Consider the following 21747-nt stretch of genomic DNA (forward strand, 5'->3'; position numbering starts at 1 on the left):
AGCCCCACAGTAATATTTGTCTTCGAGGTGATGCTCAACCATAGAGTGATGCTCAGTGTTGGGTGATGCTCAGCCCCAGAATGATCCTCAGTCCTGGGGTGATGCTCAGCCCCAGAGTAATATTTGGCCTTGGGGTGATGCTCTGCCTCAGCACCAGCCCCAGTTTTTTCAGCCTCCCCTCATCTTCAGGCAGGACTTTGGGGGTGGAGTGAGCAGGCAGAGCCCTGAGGGATGCAGGGGAAGGGAGAGGCTGCTGTGTCCCCCATGGGCCCTGCAGCTCAGGTGATGCCACCAGTGGCCCCACGTGTCCCTCCGTCCCTTGGCTGACACGAGTTGCCAGGTCTCAGCTGACCACCACCCACATCCCAAAAACACAGATGGAAGGAACTTGTGCTGCCTCCAGAATGGGACAACCTCAATCATTTTGGAGGCTGTCCCATGTGTACACAGCATCTTCTCCCCCTTAAACCAGGAGTGGCTGTGCCCAGCAGCTCATCACCTTCTCCCTAAAAGCATCAGGTGGGTGAAGGCTGCAGGGAGGGAAGCAGGACCCAACCAGGTACTGAGTGAAGCATTTCCACCAACCTCATCCAGCACCCACATCACAGGACACACTCCAGGGAGGGTGATTAATCCCTGGTGCATCACCAGCATCTGTGCAAGTGTGGGGTCCCTCTCCCCCACCCCCTGAGCACAGCCCCCATCATTAGCACCCAGAAAATGTTGGGTTTCTGGCTGGGAAAACACAGCAGATATGTACATTAAACATCAAATTATAAAATTAACAGATTCAAAGTGAGGCTGATTTGCATGTGCAAATTAACTTAATTACCACTCTTCCTCCCCGAGCGCCACAGAGCTCCGGGAAGGGCCGGGCACAGCATGGCCAGCAGCAGGTGCTGCCGACCCACAGGCCTCCTCTTTTTGGGGGGAGATGCCAACTGGGGAGGTTTGGGGGGTGATGGCAACGCTGCCAGGCCATGGGCATGCAGGGAACAGGCGTGTGCACACGCAGACACAAGTGTGTGCAGCGCTGGCCGTGGGCGCTGCGCCGGCGGCACAAAGGCGGCTCTGTGGCGAGGGGCACAGGTGGGTGCTGCTGGCACGGCCAGGGGGGCTTGGAAAGCAGCCTGGGCATGGGCACCCTGCCCACCCACCAGGCCAGGGCCGGGAGGCAAACAGCCAGTGCTGGGCATGGCCACGGCCACAGCTGGTGGCACAGGGAGATGCAGTTGCTGCGCTGCAGGTGTGGGCATGGACATGTAGCTGTGTGACACACATGCAGAGGCATGCATGTGGACATGCAACCCTGTGTCTAACACACATGCAGATGCATGCACATGTAGCTGTGTGTATGACACACATGCAGAGGCATGCATGTGGACATGCAACCCTGTGTATAACACACATGCAGATGCATGCACATGTAGCTATGTGTATGACACACATGCAGAGGCATGCACATGGACATGCAGCCCTGTGTATGACACATACATGCAGATGCATGCACATGTAGCTGTGTGTATGACACACATGCAGAGGCATGCACATGGACATGCAGCCCTGTGCATGACACATACATGTAGATGCATGCACAGGGATGTGAACAGATAGCTGCATGCACGTGCACTCACACACATACAGACATGTTTACACACACACATGCACATGCCCACACACATCCAGGTGCACACACACATACATATGAAGATGTATTCACACACATGTGCACCCATGCACAAGCAGGAATGTGCACAGACAAGCCCACACACATGCATGTGCACACACACATGTGCAGGTGCACACCCTCAGGCATGCACATACATGCCCACACACATGCACATGCAGACAAGCACATGCAAAGGGATTTTGTGCTGGAGGCAGCCAGCATGCCAGCACAGGCCTGGAGTGGGGGAGCTGCATCTCACCCCCCCACATGCTCCACCAATCTCCCTCTCTGACCCCCCTCTTCCAGTCCACAGACTCCCCCCTCCCCATCACCCCCCAGCAGAGACTGGTACCACTTATCACACAAGTGCCTGGAGGATCTACAGGGAGGCCACGAGCTCCTCTCGCCTCTCTCCATCTCCAAAAGGTCAAACAAACTTCATGGCCTGGGAATAAATCTCCATCCAGAGGCTGTGGCTGAGAACAACCCTCCCCCTACTGTGAGTTTCCAGATTCCCAGCCAAAATCCCTGCCTGGGAGGATTCCTGTGCCCATCACGGCCAGGGGATGTCGGGGTGCCATGGGATGTGAGGATTTCAGGGTGCTGAGGGATTTTGGGGTGCCATGGGATGTGAGGATTTTGGGGTGCTGAGGGATTTTGGGGTGCTGAGGGATGTCAGGGTGCCATGGGATGTGAGGATTAAGGGTGCTGAGGGATTCTGGGGTGCTGAGGGATGTTGATGATGCTCAGCAAAAAGCACCTCGGTGATGTTGACAGAAGGGAATTGGGAAGGAATCAATTCAGAGGAGAGCTGATTAACCTTAATTAGCCAGAGTCTGGCCAGCGTGGGGAAGCTGGGGAGTGTGTGAACAGGCCAAGGGGCTCTGTGGTGTCCCCTCAGTGTCTCCCCTGGGGACGGTGACTCAGGCGCTGAGTCACAGCCTCGGTTTCCTTCCCCTTGGAGACCCCCCTTTCCTGCAAGGGCAGCCCAGTGTGTCCCCCCCTCCCCGGGAGTGGCTGCCCCCTTCCCCCCCACCCCAGGGGACTGGGAGGGACCAGAGGAGAGGCAGGAAGATGTGAATCACCCACAGTGTGAGAAACCTCCTGCGTGCCAGGACGGGCTGAGCACTGGGCACAACTCAGCACACCGATGGTGCCGAGGCAGGGACGAGCCCGTGGCATCTGGGTTTTCCCTCTCTGGAAACCCAACGGGCTGTGGAGCTGTGACACCAGTGCTGGGGGGTTGTGACATTGCCCTTGGTGGGTGTCCTTCCCTCGGGGCACTCACCCTGGCACTCCCTGCCCCATGGGATGGAGGGGATTTGCCTTCCCCTCGCTGAGGTCGAGCACAGAGCAGCTCCGAGCCCTCGGTGAGAGGGGAAACTGAGGCAGGGGGGTGCGATGTCAGGAAGGGCTGGGGAGGGGAAAGGGAGCCTTTCACGGGGGGAAACTGAGGCGGGAGGGCAGGGATGTGCTTAGTAGCAAAGGGGGGAAATATCTTGTTGGGGAAGGGGGCTGAGACCGAGGCAAGGAGGGGCAATGGGGTCCCAGCCCCTCTCCGTGCGGGAAACGGGATAAACTGAGGCGGGGGGTTTGCGGGGGTCGGTGCCAGCTCCTCCCCGTGCCAAGCACAGCGGAGGGGGCGATGCCTCCGTGCCGGGCCGGGGGGATCTGCGCGGCGGCCACACACCGCTCCCCTCTCTCCGTGCCGGGGGAGGGGGGGCGGGGGGAGCCCCGAGGCCGGGCCGAGCCGCCTCCCCGGGGCGGGGGCAAGGCTGGGGACGGGGGGGGGAGCGCTTCAGCCGCTCCGGGAGCGGCGGCGGCGGCTCCAGCTCCAGCTTCCCCGGTACCGGAGCGGCCCAGGGTGCAGCCGCAGCCACCGGCTGGGCCCCGGCCCCGGCCCCGGCTCCATCCCCCTCCCCTTCTCCCGGCTCCGCGGCCCCGCCCCGCCCGGGCTCCGGTGCCCCGGCGCCTCCCGCCGCGGCGGCGCGGAGCGGAGCGAACGGAGCGGAACGGAGCGGAGCGGGGCCGGGCCGGGCCGGGCCGGGCCGAGCTGCCGGCGGCCGCAGGTGCGCGGTGCCCCGGCCCCGTCCCCTCCCTCCCCGCCGCCCCCGGAGCCCCCTTTCCCGCAGCACCGGGACGCCGAGGTAAGAGCGCGGCCGCTGCCCCCTCCCACCCCTCCCCCGGCGATGCGATGCGGAGCGCTCCGCTTCGTCCCCCCGCCCTCGGTTTATCCCGTATGGGGTTGCTCCTTGCCGGGGGGGGGGGGGCGATGGGAGGAAAGGGGGGTGCCCTCCATCACCCCCCCCCCCCCAGCCCTCCCCCCTCCCGCCGCCGTCGGCTGCTGCATTGGGAAGCGGCGCTTTTGTTAGCGGCTCTCCGGGCGGAGCGGGCGGAACCTTGAAGGGTCACGGGCTGGAGGGGCCCCCCCAGACCCCCCACTGTACCCCTCGGCATCCTCAGCGCTCCCAACCTGCACCCCTCTGCACCCTGCAGCCCCCCTGCACCGCGCCTCCCTCCCCCCGCCCTTCCAGCACCTCCATCCTGCATCTCCATCCCCACCCCAGCACTCCCGGGCTGCCCCCCGCACCCCCACCGGCACCCCAATCTTTCCGACCCCCCTAAACCCTCTTCGGTACCCCCAGCACCCTGGGAGCCTCCCAGCACCCTCACCCTCCACCTCCTTCTCCCCCACTCCCAGCACCCTGGTCCTCCCCAGCATCCTGATCCCGCACCTCCATCTCTCCCCAGCACCCCGATCCACACCTCCCGCACCCCTGAGCCCCCCCTCATCCAATCAATCCCGCACCCGCCCCCCCCCATGCCCTCCACCCAGCACCCAGTCCCACCCCCATCCCCTCCCACACCCCCATCCCACCCTTCAGCACCCCGGGCAAGCACCCCAACACCCCCCGCCCCGGGACACGGTGATGGGAGCAGGGTGCTGGGCCGGGGGGGGCCCTCCTGGAGCTGGGATGATGGAGACTCGGGGGGGAGGGGGTGTCCCTGCTTCATCGGGCTCCGTTTTGCTTCTGTTGCTTCTTTGGGAAGCAGCCAGAGGTTGTTGTTTGGAGGATGGGCAGGAAAAAGGGGGGAGAGGGGCTGGTTTGTGCCCCCTCCCCCGTGCCGTGCAGCCTGGGCTGGGTTGGGAGGGTGGAGAGGCTGAAAAGGGGGGAGTCGGCCAATGCAGCCCCTCAAAAGGGCAGCAGAGAGTGGTGAGAGCTTAGCCAGGGGGGTGTTGATGATAGGCCCCCCTCAGATCACCCTGTAGGTCTGGGAGGGGGCAGAGCCCCCACAAATTGGGAGGGTCCCTGGTGCTTGTGTTGCTGGAGCTGTAACTTGGTGGGGATGAGGGATGATGGGGAGACACCTGGCAGAAATGGGGCACCCCCTATGCATGGGAGGGGGCTGGTACCCCCTGGCATCTGGGCAGTGCCAGAGACCCCTGTGCAGGCAGCATCTGTGGGGCTGGGGTGCCCCATCCCCCCTTTTTTGGGGGGCTGAGGACTGTAACACCAGCTGCAGATTTGGCAGGGATGGGGGGGGGTTACCCTAAAATAACCTGGGGTGAAGAGGTGCTGAGCCTGACCCAATTCCTGCCCTGTCCCACTCACTGTGGGGTGCCCTGAGGACCCCCAACCCTGGCACACCCCTCCCCCTTGTGACCCCCCAGGCCTGACCTCCATCACTTCCACATAGCCCAGAGCCCCCCAAACCCTCCCCCTGCTCCAGCCAGAGCCCCCCATGAGATGAGAAGGAGTGGGGAGCCCTGGCCCTGTGTAGGGGCATTTGGGGGGGGGGGGCAGCACCCTGTAGAAGAGCTGGGGGGGGGGACATAGGGCTGTGGCATCAGCTCGGGGTGACCTTGGGTGAGTGCAGCCTCCTGCCGTGCCTCAGTTTCCCCTCAGCCAAACGAGCCGTGGGAGGTGCAGAGGGGAGCCCCCCATCCCCTGTATTGGGTGCTGCACCCACCCTCGGGAGTGGGATGGGGAGGAACCTGCCATGAGTGACCCCCCCCACCCCCGAGGACACCCACCTCTGCTTGTCCCCAGCGCCTGGGAGACGTGGGGACAACGGTGACACGTGTGTATGTGTCCCCCTGGGGTCCCCATACCCCAATTTCTCGGGGTGCGGGGCCAAATCCTGCTCCAGGGTTGCACTTTGGGGTTGGATGGCTGACTGAGCCCCCCCATCCCACTCAGATGACCATGGGGAAGGGATCCATTCTTTGGTGGGGGTCCCTCTGTGTCCTCCCCCAGCAATTTTACCCCCAATTTAGCTCTGAACCAGTGACTTGAGGACAGATCCTGGCACTGTGCACCACCGGCCAGCGCAGGATCCGACCCCGGGTGCCAGGGCCCTGACAGCACGATGTCCCCGTGTCCCCCTCCCCGTTCCCTCTCCCCAGCCACACGCTTTGTCTGCAGGTGCGCTGGGTGCTGGGGGTCGGATCCAGGTGGATGCTGAGGCAGCGGCTGCTCCGCGGAGCCGTCCCCGGGGTGACACGGGAATTGGGTCACCGCTGTCACCGGGGCACGTGGCTGCGGTGGGGACGTTTGGTGCATGGAGAGGGGCTGGAGATGGGCCCCGCCAGGTGAAATTCAGGCCGGGAGGGTGCTGGGGAGCAGCTCAGCCCCCAGCGGCGGTGCCGCCGGTGTTTCGGCTGCGGGGGAGGCGGCTCCTTTCCCACCCCCCTCCCCTTCCCCTCCCAGCAGCCGCTTCCTCAGATGTTTTCGCCGCCGTTCCCATAAACAAAGAAAATCAGGGAAAATCACCAAATTGAAGTCCCGGCAGAGCGGGGCCGGGGGGGGTTTGGGGGTGGGTGCGTGGGGGTGTACACGCGTGGGGGTGCGCAGCTCCCCGTGGCGCCGCTGCTGGGGACATCGCGGGGTCCTCGCTGCTCTCCCTAAACCGAGCGGTTTTCGATGCCTTTCCAACCTGCCAAACCGTGCCAGGAGCCCGAAGTGATGGGGCAGGGTGATGTGTCGCCATCCCTCGCTGTTGCTTTGGCTCCCAGTTAAACCAGTGGGAGGGCTGAGCTGGGCCATGAGGCCGGTGCCGCCGCTGGATGCGGATCCCTGCTGCAGTGCCCGACGCCCCGGGTAACCTCAGACAAGCTCCAATATTGGTAATTAAAGCTGCCAGTTTGGATGAGGTTGTATTTTGCAGTGGGCTGAGCTTAACGGCGGCCCCTCCGAGCCTCTCCCAGCCCCTCTGTGCATCTCCCACCCCTCTGTGCATCTCCCACCCCTCTGTGCATCTCCCACCCCTCTGTGCATCTCCCGCCCCGGGGCCGTTCCTACCAAACCTTTTTGGCAGCCGCCGGGCCCGGCCAGGACGGTTTGGTGGCGGTGCCAGTGCGGTGGCATCCGATGCACCTTCAGCAACACAAATAGTGAAGAAACCCAAGAGCGAGGCTGGTTCCATCCGGGTTGTGCCGCTGCGCCCACCCAGCTCCTTGGCACCCCATCACCGCTGATGTGGGGGCTCCCGGGGTCTCTTTTTATCCCTCTTTCCCTTTTAGTACCCAAAATGCTGCTGCTGGACCCCTGGCAGTGCCCAGCCTCGGTGCAGAGGGGACTCAGGGGCCCTGGGGACCCCCCCTGACCCCCCCGGGGACCTTCAGGCAGGGGTGATGGAGGTTTGGGTTCCCTTGGGGAGGGTGGCAGGGAGAGGCAGAAGCGCTCGTCTGGCACAGAGGAGATCCCAGCGGGGCTGCCTTGTGCTAACAGGATTTTACTCCTTATTTAATTACAATTTTGTCAAATTAAAAAAGAGAGAAAAGGGAAAGGGGGGGGGGTAAAAAAAATTCAATCCCTCTTGTGACTTTGTGTCGGTTCCCAGCAGATGGTTAATTAAAGAGCGTCTGGGGAAGCCACCGATTCTCAGAGGAGGTCCCAGGGGACCCCAGCCCCAGGGCTTGGCAGTCACACCTCGCTTCCAGTTCCTCCCAGTGCAGCCCAGTTCAGGTGGTGAGGCAGTGGCAGTGGCTGTGGCTGTGGCAGGGATGTGTGGATGTGCCGTGGCTAATCCCCGGCTTTTCCCCTGTAATGCCACCCGCCGGGATAATCTCATCAAACCCGGCAGCGCCGCGGCTCGGCTCCGGGAGGGGTTTGATGCCTGATGGATGTGGGGGCAGAGGAAAGGGGGGATACACACAGCAAAGTGGCCTTGGGGTGCTGTGGCTGCAGGTGCATCCTCAGTGGGGTGATACGGGGCTGTGGGGGGCTTGGGCAGTGGGTAGGGAAACTGAGGCACGGAGCAGGGGATGGCATAAGGCTTTGCAGTAGCTGGGGAGCAGGACAGGGGGGTGGCAGCACCTATGTGTCCACTGTTTCTGGTCCCAGTTTGGGGGTGGCAACGTGATGAGTTTTTGTTACTGGCCCCATCCTGCATCTCCCTCTGGGATGGGGTGACATGCTGGGACATGAGGAGCACTGAGGAAGTGATTTGGGAAACTGAGAGCTGGGATCCCTCACACATGTGGCAGCTCATGCACAGGCACCTGCACACACATGGTACCCCATGCACAGACACCTGCATGCATCTGATACCCCCCACACAGGCACCTACACTCATGTGGTACCCAGTGCACACACCAAGCCCTGCACACACATGCCATGGTGCACACACACACACGTGTGCCAACCTGTGCACACACCACCACCTGTACACACATGGCATGTGGGGCACACATCCCTGCACACAGAGGGCACCCAGTGCACATGCACAGCACACACATGGCACCTGGTGCCCACAGCCCACACCAGCACATACATGGGGTGACACCCCCCATGCCATGTGGAGCCACCCAGGAGACAGGGACCTTTGTCACCCATCCTGCCAGGAGCTTTGTGATGTGGAGGCCAGAAGCACGTGGTGACAGTGGTGAGGAGGCTGGGGCTGTGCTGGCCTGGTGGGTACACACAGCCCAGTGGGCTTTGCTGGTGCTGGTGGGAGGACAAGGGGCTGTTTGGAGGGTGGTGAGGAAACACCTGACTCTCAGGCAAGGCAGTGCTGGGTGTAAACAATGGCCCTTTGTTCTGCCTTGCCACTGGCATCCCCCATCCCAGCCAGTATCCCACATCCCAGACCATATCCTACATCCCAGCCAGCATCCTGCATCCCAGCCTACATCCCACATCCCAGCCTGCATCCCAGCTGGCAGCCCATCCTGTGTCCCATCTGGCATCCCACCTCCTGGTCTGCATCCCAGCTGGTATCCCACATCCCATCCAGCAGCCTGAATCCCATCCCAGCCTGCATCCTGCATCCTGCATCCCATCTCCCATCCCAGCCTGCAGCCTGAATCCAATCCCAGCCTGCATCCTCCTGCATCCCATCTCCCATCCCAGCCTGCATCCTGCCTCCCAGCCCACATCCCAGCCTGCATCCCACCTCCTGGACTGCATCCCAGCCTGCATCCTGCATCCCAACCCACTTCACAGCCTTCATCTCACATCCCACCCTGCATCCCACACCCCACCTTGCATCCTGCATCCCACCCCGTATCCCATCCTTCATCCTTCGCCGTGGCCTCCATCCTGTCCTGCATCCTGGATCCCATTCTGTGTCTCATCCCACATCCCATCCCTTGTCCTGCATCCCACCCCACACCCTGCATCTGACACCTCATCCCACATCCCCTCCTTCTCCTACACCCCACCTCACATCCCGCATCCCACACCTCACCCTGCATCCCACATCCCACCCCACATCCCAAACTAAACTTTATTAAGGCATCAAACCTGGGCAGGCTTGAGGGGGTGAGCTGGGGCTCAAGGGCTCTGAATTTGGGACTGTGAATTGAGGGGGGACACACACACAGGGCTGCCATGTACCTGGGGACAAGGGCCAAGCCCTCACCTGCCACCCCCTCCCTGGTGTTTATTTTAGTGTGACACCTGAGGCCTCCTGAGTAGGGAACTGTCCTTAATATGCAAATGATATGCACTGAATATGCAAACGACCATGCAGCTCTGGCCAGCCACCAGCACCACTCTGGCCCAGTGGAAGGGCACTCAGCACCCATGGGTGCCACTCGGGACATGCCAGGGGTGCCCAGCACCCATGGGTGTCATTCGGCCATCCACCACCCCTGGGTGTCACCCAGAACCCGTGGGTGTCATTTGGGATGTGCCAGGGGCACCCAGCACCCATGGGTGTCACTCGGGCTCCCACCCAGCACCGTGGGTACTGAAGGTGCTGACAGCAGCTCGTGTCACTCGTGGGTGACACGGCCAAAGCCACCCAAAGTCGCTTTGGGGTGTCCCCCCCCACCCCCAGAGCCCGTTGCCGGGGCGGGGGGCGGGGGATTGGAATGGACCTGACACGGGGGGTGGGCAGAGGCGTGGGGTCGGCTCCCGGGGGGGTGCTGGGGAGGGGCCGGGCCGGGGCCAGCGCCGGGGGCTATAAATGGCAGCTGTAAGCGGAGCCGTAACCGGAGCGGGAGGCCCGGGGGGGACATTCGAGCCGCCGGCGGGGCCGCGGGACAGCCGAGGTGGGTTCTGTGCGCATCCCTCCCCCGCACCGCGCCGGGGGGACCCCTGTGCCCGGCACCCCACCGCTGCTGGGCTCCCAAACCCATCCTCTTCAGTTCCCCCCGCTCCGGGTCTGGGGGCGCTGAGCGGCTGCAGCCGCCTCGGGGGTGCTCCGGGGAGCACGGGGGGGACACCCCGGCGGGGGCCAGCGCGGTGCCAGGTGCCCGCGGTGACATTTGCGCCGTCCCCGCCGTGGGGACAGCTGCTTCCTGGCTCTGCCATCTGACCCGGGTCCCGAACGGAAACCCGGGGGGAGGCTGAGCCCCCCCAGCCCCGGCAGCAGCTGGGAGGGGACGGGGGGGGGCTGTGTGTGCAAGGACTCCCCCCACAATGTCAGTTTGAGGAGGTGGAAAGTACGTCTAGTGACCCCCAAACCCCCTGGATGTGCTCCCCAAAGTGGCCCCGCTGAGTGAGGGACGTTCTGGGGACCGGGTGCCACAATTTGGGATGGGGGGAGGGCACTTGTTTCTTGTAACCATAATGATGTGCTGCTAATTAGCATCTCTAATTGCGATGGCTTCTTGGTGCTGGGCGCTTTCTAAAGGCAATTACCCCAAAGAAATCTGTCAGGAAGGGGTTTAGGTACAGAGATAATCCCCCCGCTCCTGGTAGTGGAGTGGGGCGGGGAGCTAATAATGCACCCCGAGCATTGGATGCCTCCTAATGAGCCCTCGTTAATTAAGGGCCAATGACTGGTCATGCTGGGCCATTGCTGCTGTAATTACTCCCCCCTCAGTTGTATTTTAAGGGATTCCAGGGCTGCTGTTGCTCCAACACTCCCAGTTTTCCCTCTCCACGCTTTCCCAGTGTGTGTTTTATGATGTGTGTGTGTGCCCCCCCCTCCCCCCATTTCCCGATGTTACCCCCCCTCCCCAATATTCCCACTTTTCCCACTGTCTCCCCTATTTCTCGGTATCTCCCCCATTTCCAGCTGTCATTTCCCACTTCCCCCCCTCCCTCCCCATTTCCCACTGTCCTCCCCTTTTTCCCACTGCCCCCCCTCCCACTTTCCCGCTGCCACACGGGACCTCCCGTGGGTGCCCCCCCCAGGTCGCCGGCTGCGGTGACAGCTGCCCGCTTTGGGGGGGGTGGGGTGGGGGGCTGGTGGCTCCGGTTTCGGTGACATCACCCCTACCTTCCCACCTGGCGCGGGTGGGGGGCACAGACCCCCCCCCAACTCTCCCGAGGGTCCCTGGGGGGGGTGACGTGACAGCTGAGCGGCTTTCAGGCTGCCGGAGCCCCCAGCGCCGTCGGGGCGTCCTGGAAGTGGAAAGAGGGGGGATGAGGGGGGGCGTGGGGGCGTAGGGGCATGACCCACCCCCCACGGCTGTGGGGCCAGTGGTGGCCGTGCCACAGGGCCAGCGGCGGAGGTGGCCGGCGGAGCTGAGGTGGGCAGAATGGGGTGCTGGGAGCGGGGGGGCAGGGGCTGGGATGGAAACAGACTGTAGCCCCCCCTCTTTGGCAGGCTGCTGGGTGAGGGGAGTGCTTGCAGCCCCCTTTTTGGGGTCCCGCTGCCCTTGAGGATCACTGACAGCCCCCTGGGAATTATGGCACGGTGGGGGGCAGGGGGACTAGGGGGCTGCCCTGCTTCCCCTTGCTCCCCATCACCCCTGTGTTGGAGGTCCGGGAGATGCTGCGAGGGTGCGGGAAGGACGAGCAGCTCCCCCCTCGCCCCCTCCCCACGCCTCTTGTGTGCAGAGGGTGAGCGCTGAGCCCGCGTTCATGTGGGGAAACTGAGGCACGGAGCGTTCCCCAGCGGGAAACCGCCACGGGGGGTGGCAGCAAGGACAAGGGACGTGCCTGACGCTGTTCAGCCGCTGTGTCGGTGACAGCCGAGCTGGAGACCCCCCTCCCTGCCTCCTCTCAAACCTCCCCTGGACCCCCAGCACACCCCTGGCCCCCCGCCTCCATCCGCTGCCTCAGTTTCCCCACGGCCGCGCTGGGGACGTGCACGGGGACCATCCCTTCCACCACCACCCTACTTGTCCCCCCTCTCCCCTCCGCGTCCCCCCCCTCCCGCCGCCTTTTCTTTGCCCACACAATCGCAGCATTTATGCCGCCGGAGGCTCCGGTTGCCCCGCGCCCGTCCCCACGCAGGCTGGGGGGGTTGGGGAGGGGGGTACAGTGACACTGGACACCCCCCTCACTTGGAGTTACAGGCGTCCAAAGATGCCACACGACCCCCTCCCCCCCAATGCCGCCCCCCAAATCCCACCCGGCGTGGGGGGATTCTCAGGTGGCTGATTGAAGCTCTTCCTTTGGGCTGGTTTTGGGGGGTCTCCCCTCCCTCCGGCGCCTGGGTACCCCCAGGGATGCTTAAAGCTGGTGATTCTTTGGGTGCTGCTGGTGTTGGTGAGGGGAGTTATGACCCGAAGGTGGCTCGTTTGGCTAATGAGGTGGGGGGAGGCTAAAGACCCCTCATTCAACTCAGGTGATAAAAGCCTCTGAGGCTTTAATTCCAGCAATTAAACGGTTAATTGCTTTTATAAAACACCCTCCCCCCACGAGATTAAAATCCCAGGGGATGGGGCACATCCTGCCCAGTTTGTCACCCACCAGCCGGGGTGGGCACGGGGTCAGTCGTGCCCAGGGGCTGTGGCACGGTGGGACGAAGGGGTGTCGCTGGGGGCTGTGCCACTCCGGGGACTTTGGTGGGTGTCCCTGGGGCTGTGACACCGTGGGAACCGGGTAGACGATGGCTGGGGTCCGTGACCCTGCGGGGCTGGGGTCAGTTGTCCCCGGGGGCTGTGACACCAGGGTCAGGTCCTACCCGGGGGCTGTGACACACGCGGGTCGGGGGCATCTGTCCCCGGGGGCTGTGACACCGCGGCGGGGACCGGCTTGGGGACAGTGCCGGGTCTCCCCGGGGCCGGTGACACCGCAGAGGGGCTTCGGGACGAGTGTCCCCGCTGGCACTGCCCCGTGTCCCTGCACCGCGACCCCCAGCCCGGCGCAATGTCACCCCCCAGCTCCCCCCGGCGACGGGAGGGCGACGGTTCGATCGCAGCCGCTCTCATACAATTAATAATCAATCGTTAGCCTGGCTGCTAATTACCCAGCCCTCGGGGGCTAATTACCCACCCCACAGGGCCGGCTGGCCGGTGGCGCTGGGGCTGGCCGGCTGTGTCGTACCACGTCGCATTCTGACGTGTCCTCGGGGATTTTCCGAGCCTTCCATCCATCCCACCGGCATTTTAGGACGGAGGGAAGGGTCTCGCTGCCTTCCCCCCGTGCCCACGTTTGTGCCCGGCAGCGGCGGCGCAGGCGCGGGGGGCGGCTCTGGACGGGGGGGGCGGCTCTGGACGGGGGGGGCGGGGGCCCGGAGCCGCTTTTCTCAGCATATTTGGAATTCTTCAGCCGGGGAAGGACTCGGGACTCGCTTCCCTCTCGCCCATCCCCGGGCCGGCCCCTCGCCGCGGGCACCCACCCAGCGCCGGCGCCTTGCACCCCATAGCACCCCCTCTCCATCCCCGGGACACCCCCCCGGGGTTTGGGGTGCGGGTGCTACGGGGTGAGGGAGTCAGTGGAACTCAATGGGGTGGAGGGGGGAAGAACACAGGTATCTGGGGGGATGCTGCCCCCCTCCCACCTCTGCCCCTGCCCACAGGTGCGGTGGGTGCCCACCCACGCCGGGGGACACCATGGGGAACCCCCCCCGTGTCCCCCTCGTGCTGCTGCTCCTGCTGGCGGCAGAGAGAACGGCCCGGGGCACCTTCCCTGAGGAGCCCGGGCCCATCACCGTGGCTCCTGAGGACTGTGAGTGCCCAGCCAGGGGGGCAGGGTGGGGGGCAGGGTGCTGCATCGATGCACGGGATGGGGGCATGGCTTGGGATGGAGAGGGGAAAGGCTTTTGGGGTGCTTTGAGGTGAAGGCTGGAGGGGGCACCCATAGGAAGGGGTTTGGGGGCAAAGGTAGGACAGGAGCACCTGTCTGAAGGGGTTTTGGGGTGAAGGCTGGAGGGGAGCACCCATGGGAAGAGGGTTTGGGGAGAAGGCAGGAGGATGGCAGCCATGGGATGGGGTTTTGAGATGTTTTGGGGTAAAGGCAGGAGGGTGGCAGCCATGGGAAGCAGTTTTGGGGTGAAAGAGGACCATGGGAAGAGGTTTAGGGGTCCTTTGGGGTGAAGGCAGGAGGGTGACAGCCCTGGGGTGGGGTTTTGAGGTGGAAATAGGAGCATGGGATGGGGTTTTGGGGTCTTTTGGGGTGAAGGCAGCAGGGGGGCACCCATGGGAAGTGGTTTTGGGTGAGGGTGGTCTCCCTGGCTGCCTGGGGGGGTCGGTGGTGGGTGGGGGTGCAGGTGTGACACCCCATGTGCCCCCCAGACGTGAAGCACTACGCTGTGTTCGTGGGCCACGGGACGAGCCGTGCCCCTGGCCCTGAGCGGGATGGAACCCAGCGCCTCAACATCCAGCGCATCCTCAAGGTCAACCGGACCCTCTTCATCGGGGACAGGTCCGAATGGGCACCCAAAAGCCTCCCCCCCCACCCAGGAGTGGGCACCCCAAACCTCTTTGCTGGGGAAAAACCCCGTTACCCACCCTAGGACACCGAAAAATCTGCCCTGGGAGGGCTCAGTGGGCTCCTGGTGATGCTCATCACCCACCCCAGCACTCTACATCTCCCTGGGGGATGGGGGGTGGATCCTGCAGACCCCCAACACCTCAGGGTGCCCCCAATATCACAGCCAGGACCCCTCAGGGTGGTGACACCCATGTCCCTCCCCCACCAGGGACAACGTTTACCGGGTCAGCCTGGAGCCCTCCGCTGCTGGGGAGCTGCGATACCACCGGGTAGGTGCCAGGGGTGGGGGGACACTGGGGTGGGGGCTTCTGGCTGCTCCCCAGCCCCACACTGGGATCTGGGCTTTGTGTCCCCTCCCCAGAAGCTGACGTGGCGCTCGAACCAGCACGACATCAGCATCTGCAGGATGAAGGGGAAGCACGAGGTACGGGCTGGGGTCTGCACCCCATGAGACCCCCCACCCTGGGTAGGGACTGAGCACCCTCTGCACACATGTCACACTAAGCCACCCTGCTTCCCTTTCCCCCTGTGCCACCCTCCCCTCTCCCTGCCAGAGGCCGTGTCTCTGTGATTTATTGGCCACTTGGATAATTGGGTTTGTGATTAATTATCTGGGGCTGGAGGATGGGAGCTGGCACAGCCCAGCATCAGCCACAAATCCAATTCCCAGCTCCCCTAAGTGCCATTTTGGGGTGAAAACACCTCCCCTCATCCCTTGCAGCGATGGGAGCCTGGGTGGGAGCACCCCAGGATGGGGAAGGGGGGCTTGGGGTGACAGTCCCCTCTCTCCTGCGCAGGCAGAGTGTCGAAACTTCATCAAGGTGCTGCTGGTGCGGAATGAGAGTCTCCTCTTTGTGTGTGGCACCAACGCCTTCAACCCCGTCTGTGCCAACTACAGCGTGAGTCACCCCCCACCCCACCAAGCCTGGGACACTGGGGACCCCCCTGGGTCACCACCCCCCCACATCCCTGGCTGACCCCAGCCCCTGCTCACGCTCTAGATGGACACGCTGGAGCCCGTCGGGGACAACATCAGCGGCATGGCGCGGTGTCCCTACGACCCCAAACATGCCAACGTGGCCCTGTTCACAGGTCAGTGCCGTGCCAGGCACGCTGCCCACCGTGGGCATGCCCCCAAACCCAGCTGATGTCCCTCTCCCATGCAGGGGGGATGCTCTTCACCGCCACGGTGACGGATTTCTTGGCCATCGACGCCGTCATCTACCGCAGCCTGGGGGACAGCCCGACCCTCCGCACCGTCAAACACGACTCCAAATGGTTCAAAGGTGCTTTCCCTCGGCGTGGTGCCCACCATGTGTTGTGCCAGGACGTGGCATGTGCCACCCTGGGGTGTTCCTGACCTTTGGTGTCGTCCCCCCACAGAGCCTTACTTTGTGCACGCCGTGGAATGGAAGAGCCACGTCTACTTCTTCTTCCGGGAGATCGCGATGGAGTTCAACTACCTGGAGAAGGTGGGAGATGGGGATGGGGATGGAGAGGGATGGGCACTGGGGTTGGCAACCAGGTTGTGATCAGAGAATCATGGAATCATAGAATGGTGGGGGTTGGAAGGGACCTTTAGAGCTCATCCAGTCCAACTCCCCTGAAGAAGCAGGTCCCACCTAGATCAGGTCACACAGGAACGTGTCCAGGTGGGTCCTGAAGCCCTCCAAGGAAGGAGCCTCCACAGCCTCCCTGGGCAGCCTGGGCCAGTGATGGGTGTCTACCCCATAGGTGGTGGTGTCTCGAGTGGCCAGGGTGTGCAAGAACGACATGGGGGGCTCGCAGCGGGTGCTGGAGAAGCAGTGGACGTCCTTCCTCAAGGCCAGGCTCAACTGCTCCGTGCCAGGTGACTCCCATTTCTACTTCAACGTCATCCAAGCCGTGACGGACATCCTGGAGCTGGACGGGCGGCCCGTGGTGCTGGCTGTCTTCTCCACACCTGCCAACAGGTCAGACCCTCTTCTGCCCCACTGAGACCCCCCCAAAAGCTGGGCTGAGACCCCACCACGTGCCCCAGTGCCCATGGGAGATGGGTTGAGGTGTTCACCCCGTGCCCACATCCCCTCAGCATCCCTGGCTCAGCCGTCTGTGCCTTCGACATGACCCAAGTGGCTGCTGTCTTCGAGGGACGTTTTAGGGAGCAGAAATCACCTGAGTCCATCTGGACGCCCGTCCCTGAGGACATGGTGCCAAAACCCCGGTGAGTGACACGCCATGGGGGACAGGGATGGGGACAGCCAGGCTGGGACAGGCAGGAAGGGGCGTGGGGACAGGGATGGGGACAGGGAGAGGCAGCTGAGGCTGGTAACAGCAAGGAGAGAGATTGGAAGGGGTGTTAGGGACATGAATGGGGACAAGAATGACAGAGCTGGTACCCACAGGGAGGGTGATAGGGACAGGGATGGGGACAGGAGTGACAGGGTAGACACAGAGAGGGTTGATGGGGACAGGGACGGGAGTGACAGGGTTGGTACCCACAGGGAGGGTGATGAGGATGGAGACAGATAGAGAGGGAGATAGGGGCAAGGGAATGATGCTGGGGACAGGGATGATGATGGAGATGGGAACAGGGATGATGATGGGGACAGTGACAGGGATAGAGACAGGGGAGATGAGGGCAGGCACCCACAGGAAGGGTGGTGAGGGTGGGGACAGGGGTGAGGATGATGATGATGAGGACAGTGACAAGGATGAGAACAGGACTGACAGGGCTGGTACCCACTGGGAGGATGGGGACAGGGACCTGGATGATGATGGGAACAGTGACAGGGATGGGGACAGAAGTGAATAGGGCTGGTAGCCACTGGGAGGGTGGTGGGGATGGGGACAGGGACAAGGGCAGCAATGATCAGGGCTGGCACCCACAGGATGGCTGGTGAGGATGGCAACGGGTATGAGGACGGGGACAAGGGATAGTCAGAGCCTGATGCCAGCAGGAAGGGTAGAAGGGATGGGGATGGAGATGGGGCTGGGGACAGGAATGGTGCCAGCCAGGGCCAGCAGCAGCTGTGCCAGCGCCAGCGTGGCTGTGTGGCACTGAGCCGTGGCCCGGTGCCAGGCCGGGGTGCTGTGCAGCCCCGGGGATGCGCTACAACTCCTCCAGCACCTTCCCCGACGAGATCCTCAACTTCGTCAAGACTCACCCGCTGATGGACGAGGCGGTGCCAGCGCTGGGCAACGCGCCCTGGATCCTGCGCACCATGAGCCGGTGGGTGCCCGCGGCACGGTGCGGCGTGGGGCTGGGTGCTGCTGGGTGCTGGTGGATTCTGGTAGGTGCTGGTGGGGGCTGGTGAGTTCTAGTGTGTTCTAGGGGGTGCTGGTAGGTGCTAGTGGGTTCTGGTCAATTGTAGTAGGTGTTGGTGGGTGCTGGTGGATTGATTCTGGTGAGTTCTGATGGGTTCTAGTGGGTGCTGGTGGATTCTGGTAGGTTCTAGTGGGTTCTGGTCAATTGTAGTAGGTGGTGGTAGGTGGTAGTAGGTGGTGGTGGGTGCTGGTGGATTCTAGTGAGTTCTGGTGGGTGCTAGTGGGTTCTGGTAGATGGATTCTGGTGAGTTCTGATAGATTCTAGTGGGTTCTGGTCACTTGTAGTAGGTGTTGGTGAGTGCTGGTAGGTTCTGGTAGATGGGTTCTGGTGGGTTCTGGTGGGTGTTGGTGTGTTCTGGTGGGTGGGTGTCAGAGGGTGCTGGCCAGAGCCCTCTCATCGCCGTTGCACACACGTGCCAGCACCAGGAGACCTGATAAATGCCATAAACTTTGCAGCTGAGATTGCCTCACCCTAATTAAATCTGCCTTAATTGCTGCTTGATGGGGAATTAATCAAGCAGCGTGTGCAGGCTCCAGCCTCTCGCCAGCAGGACAGCCAGGGCACACACGGGCTGGGGATGGGACCTGGGGCTGGGGACCTGAGGTTGGGGACAAGGACATGGGGCTGGGGACAGGGACACAGGGATTGGGGACAGAGACATGGGCTGGGGATGTGGGGTTGGGGACAAGGACATGGGGTCGGAGGTGGGGATGTGGGGCTGGACATATGGGGTAGGGATGAGAACACAAGGCTGGGGATGTGAAATTAGGGACAAAAACATGGAGCTGGAGATGGGAACAGGGGTCTGGGGACACGAGACTGGGGCCAGGGACACATCTGCAGGTGGGTGGGGATGTGGGGCTGGGGAGCAGCTGAGATCCTGATGCATTGGGACAATCTGAGCTGGGTCCTGGGGGAAGATCCGGGCTGGGATCTGCCCCAGTATCCATTTGGGATCCCCACAGCCTCTCAGCCTCCTTGGGGACTCCCAGCCCTCCCCTGCCTCAGTTTCCCCACCCTCCCTCACACCCCAGCACCCGTTGTCCTGCCACCTCACAGGTACCACCTCCGCAAGATCGTGGTGGACAACGCGGCGGGGCCGTGGGGCAACCACACCGTGGTCTTCCTGGGCTCCAGCACTGGCACCGTCCTCAAGTTCCTGATCCACCCCAACGCCAGCACCAGCCCCGTGCCCACAGCCCCTGGCAGCCAGAGCGTCTTCCTGGAGGAGTTTGAGACCTACCACCCTGGGAGGTGGGGTGGGGAGGGGGAGTGGGTGATGGGGGGCAGGGGGTGGGTGGCGGATCAGTGGAGGGGGAGGATGGAGGGATGGTAGAGAGGGATGGATGATGGAGATAGATGGGAGGGAGGATGGAGGGGTGATGGAGAGGGAGGGGGAGGGATGGATGGATGGATGATTGAGGGGCCAGATGGTTGGGTGGGTGGTTGGATGGGTGGGTGGGTGAGTGGTTGGAGAGCTGGCTGGACAGGGAGGGTTGGATTTGCAAGGTGCCAGGGGCCAGTGAATGAGGCGGCTGGGAACGGATGGATGGGCAGGTTGATGGATGGAGGGGATGGGTCAGAGGAATGCAGGGGTTGGGTGGGTGGGTCAGAGGAGTTGGGTGGGTGAATGGGGTGGGGAAAATGGGTGAGATGCCTGCACTGGGGCCAGCTCCTTGGTGGGAGCAGGGCTGAAGCCACACTGAGCTCTGCCCCATCCCCAGGTGTGGCCGGGACACGGAGGACGAGCGGCGGCTGCTGGGGCTGGAGCTGGACAAGGCAGCGGGGTCCCTGCTGCTGGCCTTTCCCCCCTGTGTGGCCAGGGTGCCCGTGGCCCGCTGCCAGCAGCACTCAGGCTGCATGAAGTGAGTGTGGGCTGCCTTCACCTCCCAGGGACTTGCCTTGGGCCAGGATCTGGCTGGGAAGGGCTCGGCACGACTGAGGGAAACTGAGGCACGGGGCCAGAGTGTCGTGTTCCCCCCATGCTGGGCCTCATCACACTGTCTGCTTCCCACCAGGAACTGCCTGGGGAGCCGGGATCCCTACTGTGGCTGGACACCCGAGGGCTCCTGCGTCTTCCTGGAGCCCAGCCCCAGGTAACGCTGCCAGGCCCAGGGGGGGACACACTGGAGGGGGGACAGTGGGGTCTCAGGGGCTCCTCAGAGAGCACCAGCTCCTACAACCCTCCATCTACCGAGACCCAGCAAACTCATCCCTTGCCAAAGCAAACTGGGAGCTCTCTGCCAGCCTCTGAGGACTGACTCCCTTCTCCCCCACCCCCAATTTGCCCTCCCCCAGGGTGACCTTCGAGCAGGACATCGCTGGCGGCAGCACATCCCACCTGGGCGAGTGTGAGGGTGAGTGTGGAGCCGGGATGGGGCTCAGGGCCACGGCGGTGGCACCACCCCATCCCCTGACCTGTGCCCACCCCATCCCCTGACCCGTGCCCACCCCCTTCCCCTCCATCCCCCAGGGTTGGTGACCGAGAGCTTCGTGGACGAACCCGACGGGTTGGTGTCTGTGAACCTCTTGGTCATCTCGTCCGTCGCCGCCTTCGTCATCGGCGCCGTCATCTCCGGCTTCAGCGTCTGTTGGTTCATCGGGCACCGGGACCGCAAGGAGCTGGCGCGGCGCAAGGACAAGGAAACCATCCTGGCACACAGCGAGTCCGTGGTGAGCGTCAGCCGGCTGGGCGAGCGCCGGGCACGCGGCGGCCAACCCGGCGCCCTGCTGGCCCCGCTCATGCCCAACGGTTGGCCCAAGGAGCTGGGGAAAGTCACCCAACACGACTTGGATTCGGGGGTGTTACCCACGCCGGAGCAGACCCCGTTGCAGCAGAAACGCTGCCCAGGTGCCCTCCAGAACTGCACGTGGGAGCAGAGCCACAACCTCATCAACGCCGCTCTCCGGGACCCCGGCGGCTCCGGCACCGGGCGGCTCCACGGCGGCTCCGGCCGCCCGGCCCGCGGCATCCCCCTGTCCTGCCACGCCATCCTGGTGGACCAGGAGCTGGAGGCCGAACTCAGCGACTCCTCGGGTGACGGGCATTGGGGTCGGGACCCCCAGGATGGTCCCCGAGCCCGGCAGCACCCACCTCCCTCCGCCCCATCCCGCCGCCCCCCCCGCAGCTCCTTCGGCGACTTCCCGGGCACGCCGCAGCCCAGCCCCGACCGCCGGCGCGTGGTGTCGGCACCGGCCCCCGGCGGCGACGGGGGAGACTTTAGCGAGGGGCCGCCCTGGCACCCCGAGCAACTGAACTTCAACGCCAACAACGGCACGAGCCGTCCCGGCGCTCACCTCAAGAGGAATCACACCTTCAACAGCGGCGGGGAGGCGTCGGCGGGAGGCTCCGGGCGCCGCGGTACCGGAGCTCGGGGTCCCGGCGGCGGCGGCAGCGCGACCCCACGGGCGCTCACGGACCTGCAGCAGCTCCTGCGCTACGGCGTGGAGCGGACTCCCTCGGGAAAATAGGGGCCCACCGTGCGTGTGTGTGGGGGTGTGTGTGTGTGTCCCCTCCCTCCCTGCCTGGGGGGCACCCCTGGGGGTCCCAGGGGACAGGGAACGGTGACTGGGCAGGAGCTGCGGGCATAGGGTGAGATGCTGCATGGGTGGGGGTGAAGGGGTGGGAGGGGGAGGGGGGACAGGCACCCCCTGGGTGCTCCCAGGGAGAGGTTGGGGGTGTCCCCGGTTGGCGTGGGGCAGTGCCCTGC

At 63.7% G+C, this 21747-nt stretch overlaps 1 protein-coding gene across 1 annotated transcript; it reads left to right on the forward strand.

Moving 5' to 3' along the window:
- Nucleotides 1–980: 980 nt before the first annotated feature.
- On the forward strand, nt 981–21508 carry SEMA6B (semaphorin 6B). Its single transcript, XM_062014774.1, has 18 exons — nt 981–1089; nt 11549–11597; nt 13817–13965; nt 14532–14661; nt 14939–14999; nt 15092–15154; nt 15528–15629; nt 15732–15822; nt 15897–16016; nt 16114–16202; nt 16465–16682; nt 16802–16933; nt 17792–17941; nt 19097–19291; nt 19762–19902; nt 20056–20133; nt 20336–20394; nt 20511–21508. The coding sequence occupies exons 1-18, from the start codon at nt 981–983 to the stop codon at nt 21506–21508; spliced, it is 2934 nt and encodes a 977-aa protein (XP_061870758.1).
- The last annotated feature ends 239 nt before the right edge of the window (nt 21509–21747 follow it).

This window comes from Colius striatus, chromosome 25, assembly GCF_028858725.1.
Source record: "Colius striatus isolate bColStr4 chromosome 25, bColStr4.1.hap1, whole genome shotgun sequence".
In the NCBI taxonomy this organism is placed as follows: Eukaryota; Metazoa; Chordata; class Aves; order Coliiformes; family Coliidae; genus Colius; species Colius striatus.

What these genes read in the sequence shown, in the direction of transcription:
- SEMA6B (XM_062014774.1), top strand. Translation starts at nt 981, where the DNA reads ATGGGCATGCAGGGAACAGGCGTGTGCACACGCAGACACAAGTGTGTG. An exon ending in CAACGTGGCCCTGTTCACAG is followed by an intron (nt 15,823 to 15,896) that starts GTCAGTGCCGTG and finishes TCTCCCATGCAG; the next exon opens with GGGGGATGCTCTTCACCGCC. An exon ending in CCACCTGGGCGAGTGTGAGG is followed by an intron (nt 20,395 to 20,510) that starts GTGAGTGTGGAG and finishes TCCATCCCCCAG; the next exon opens with GGTTGGTGACCGAGAGCTTC.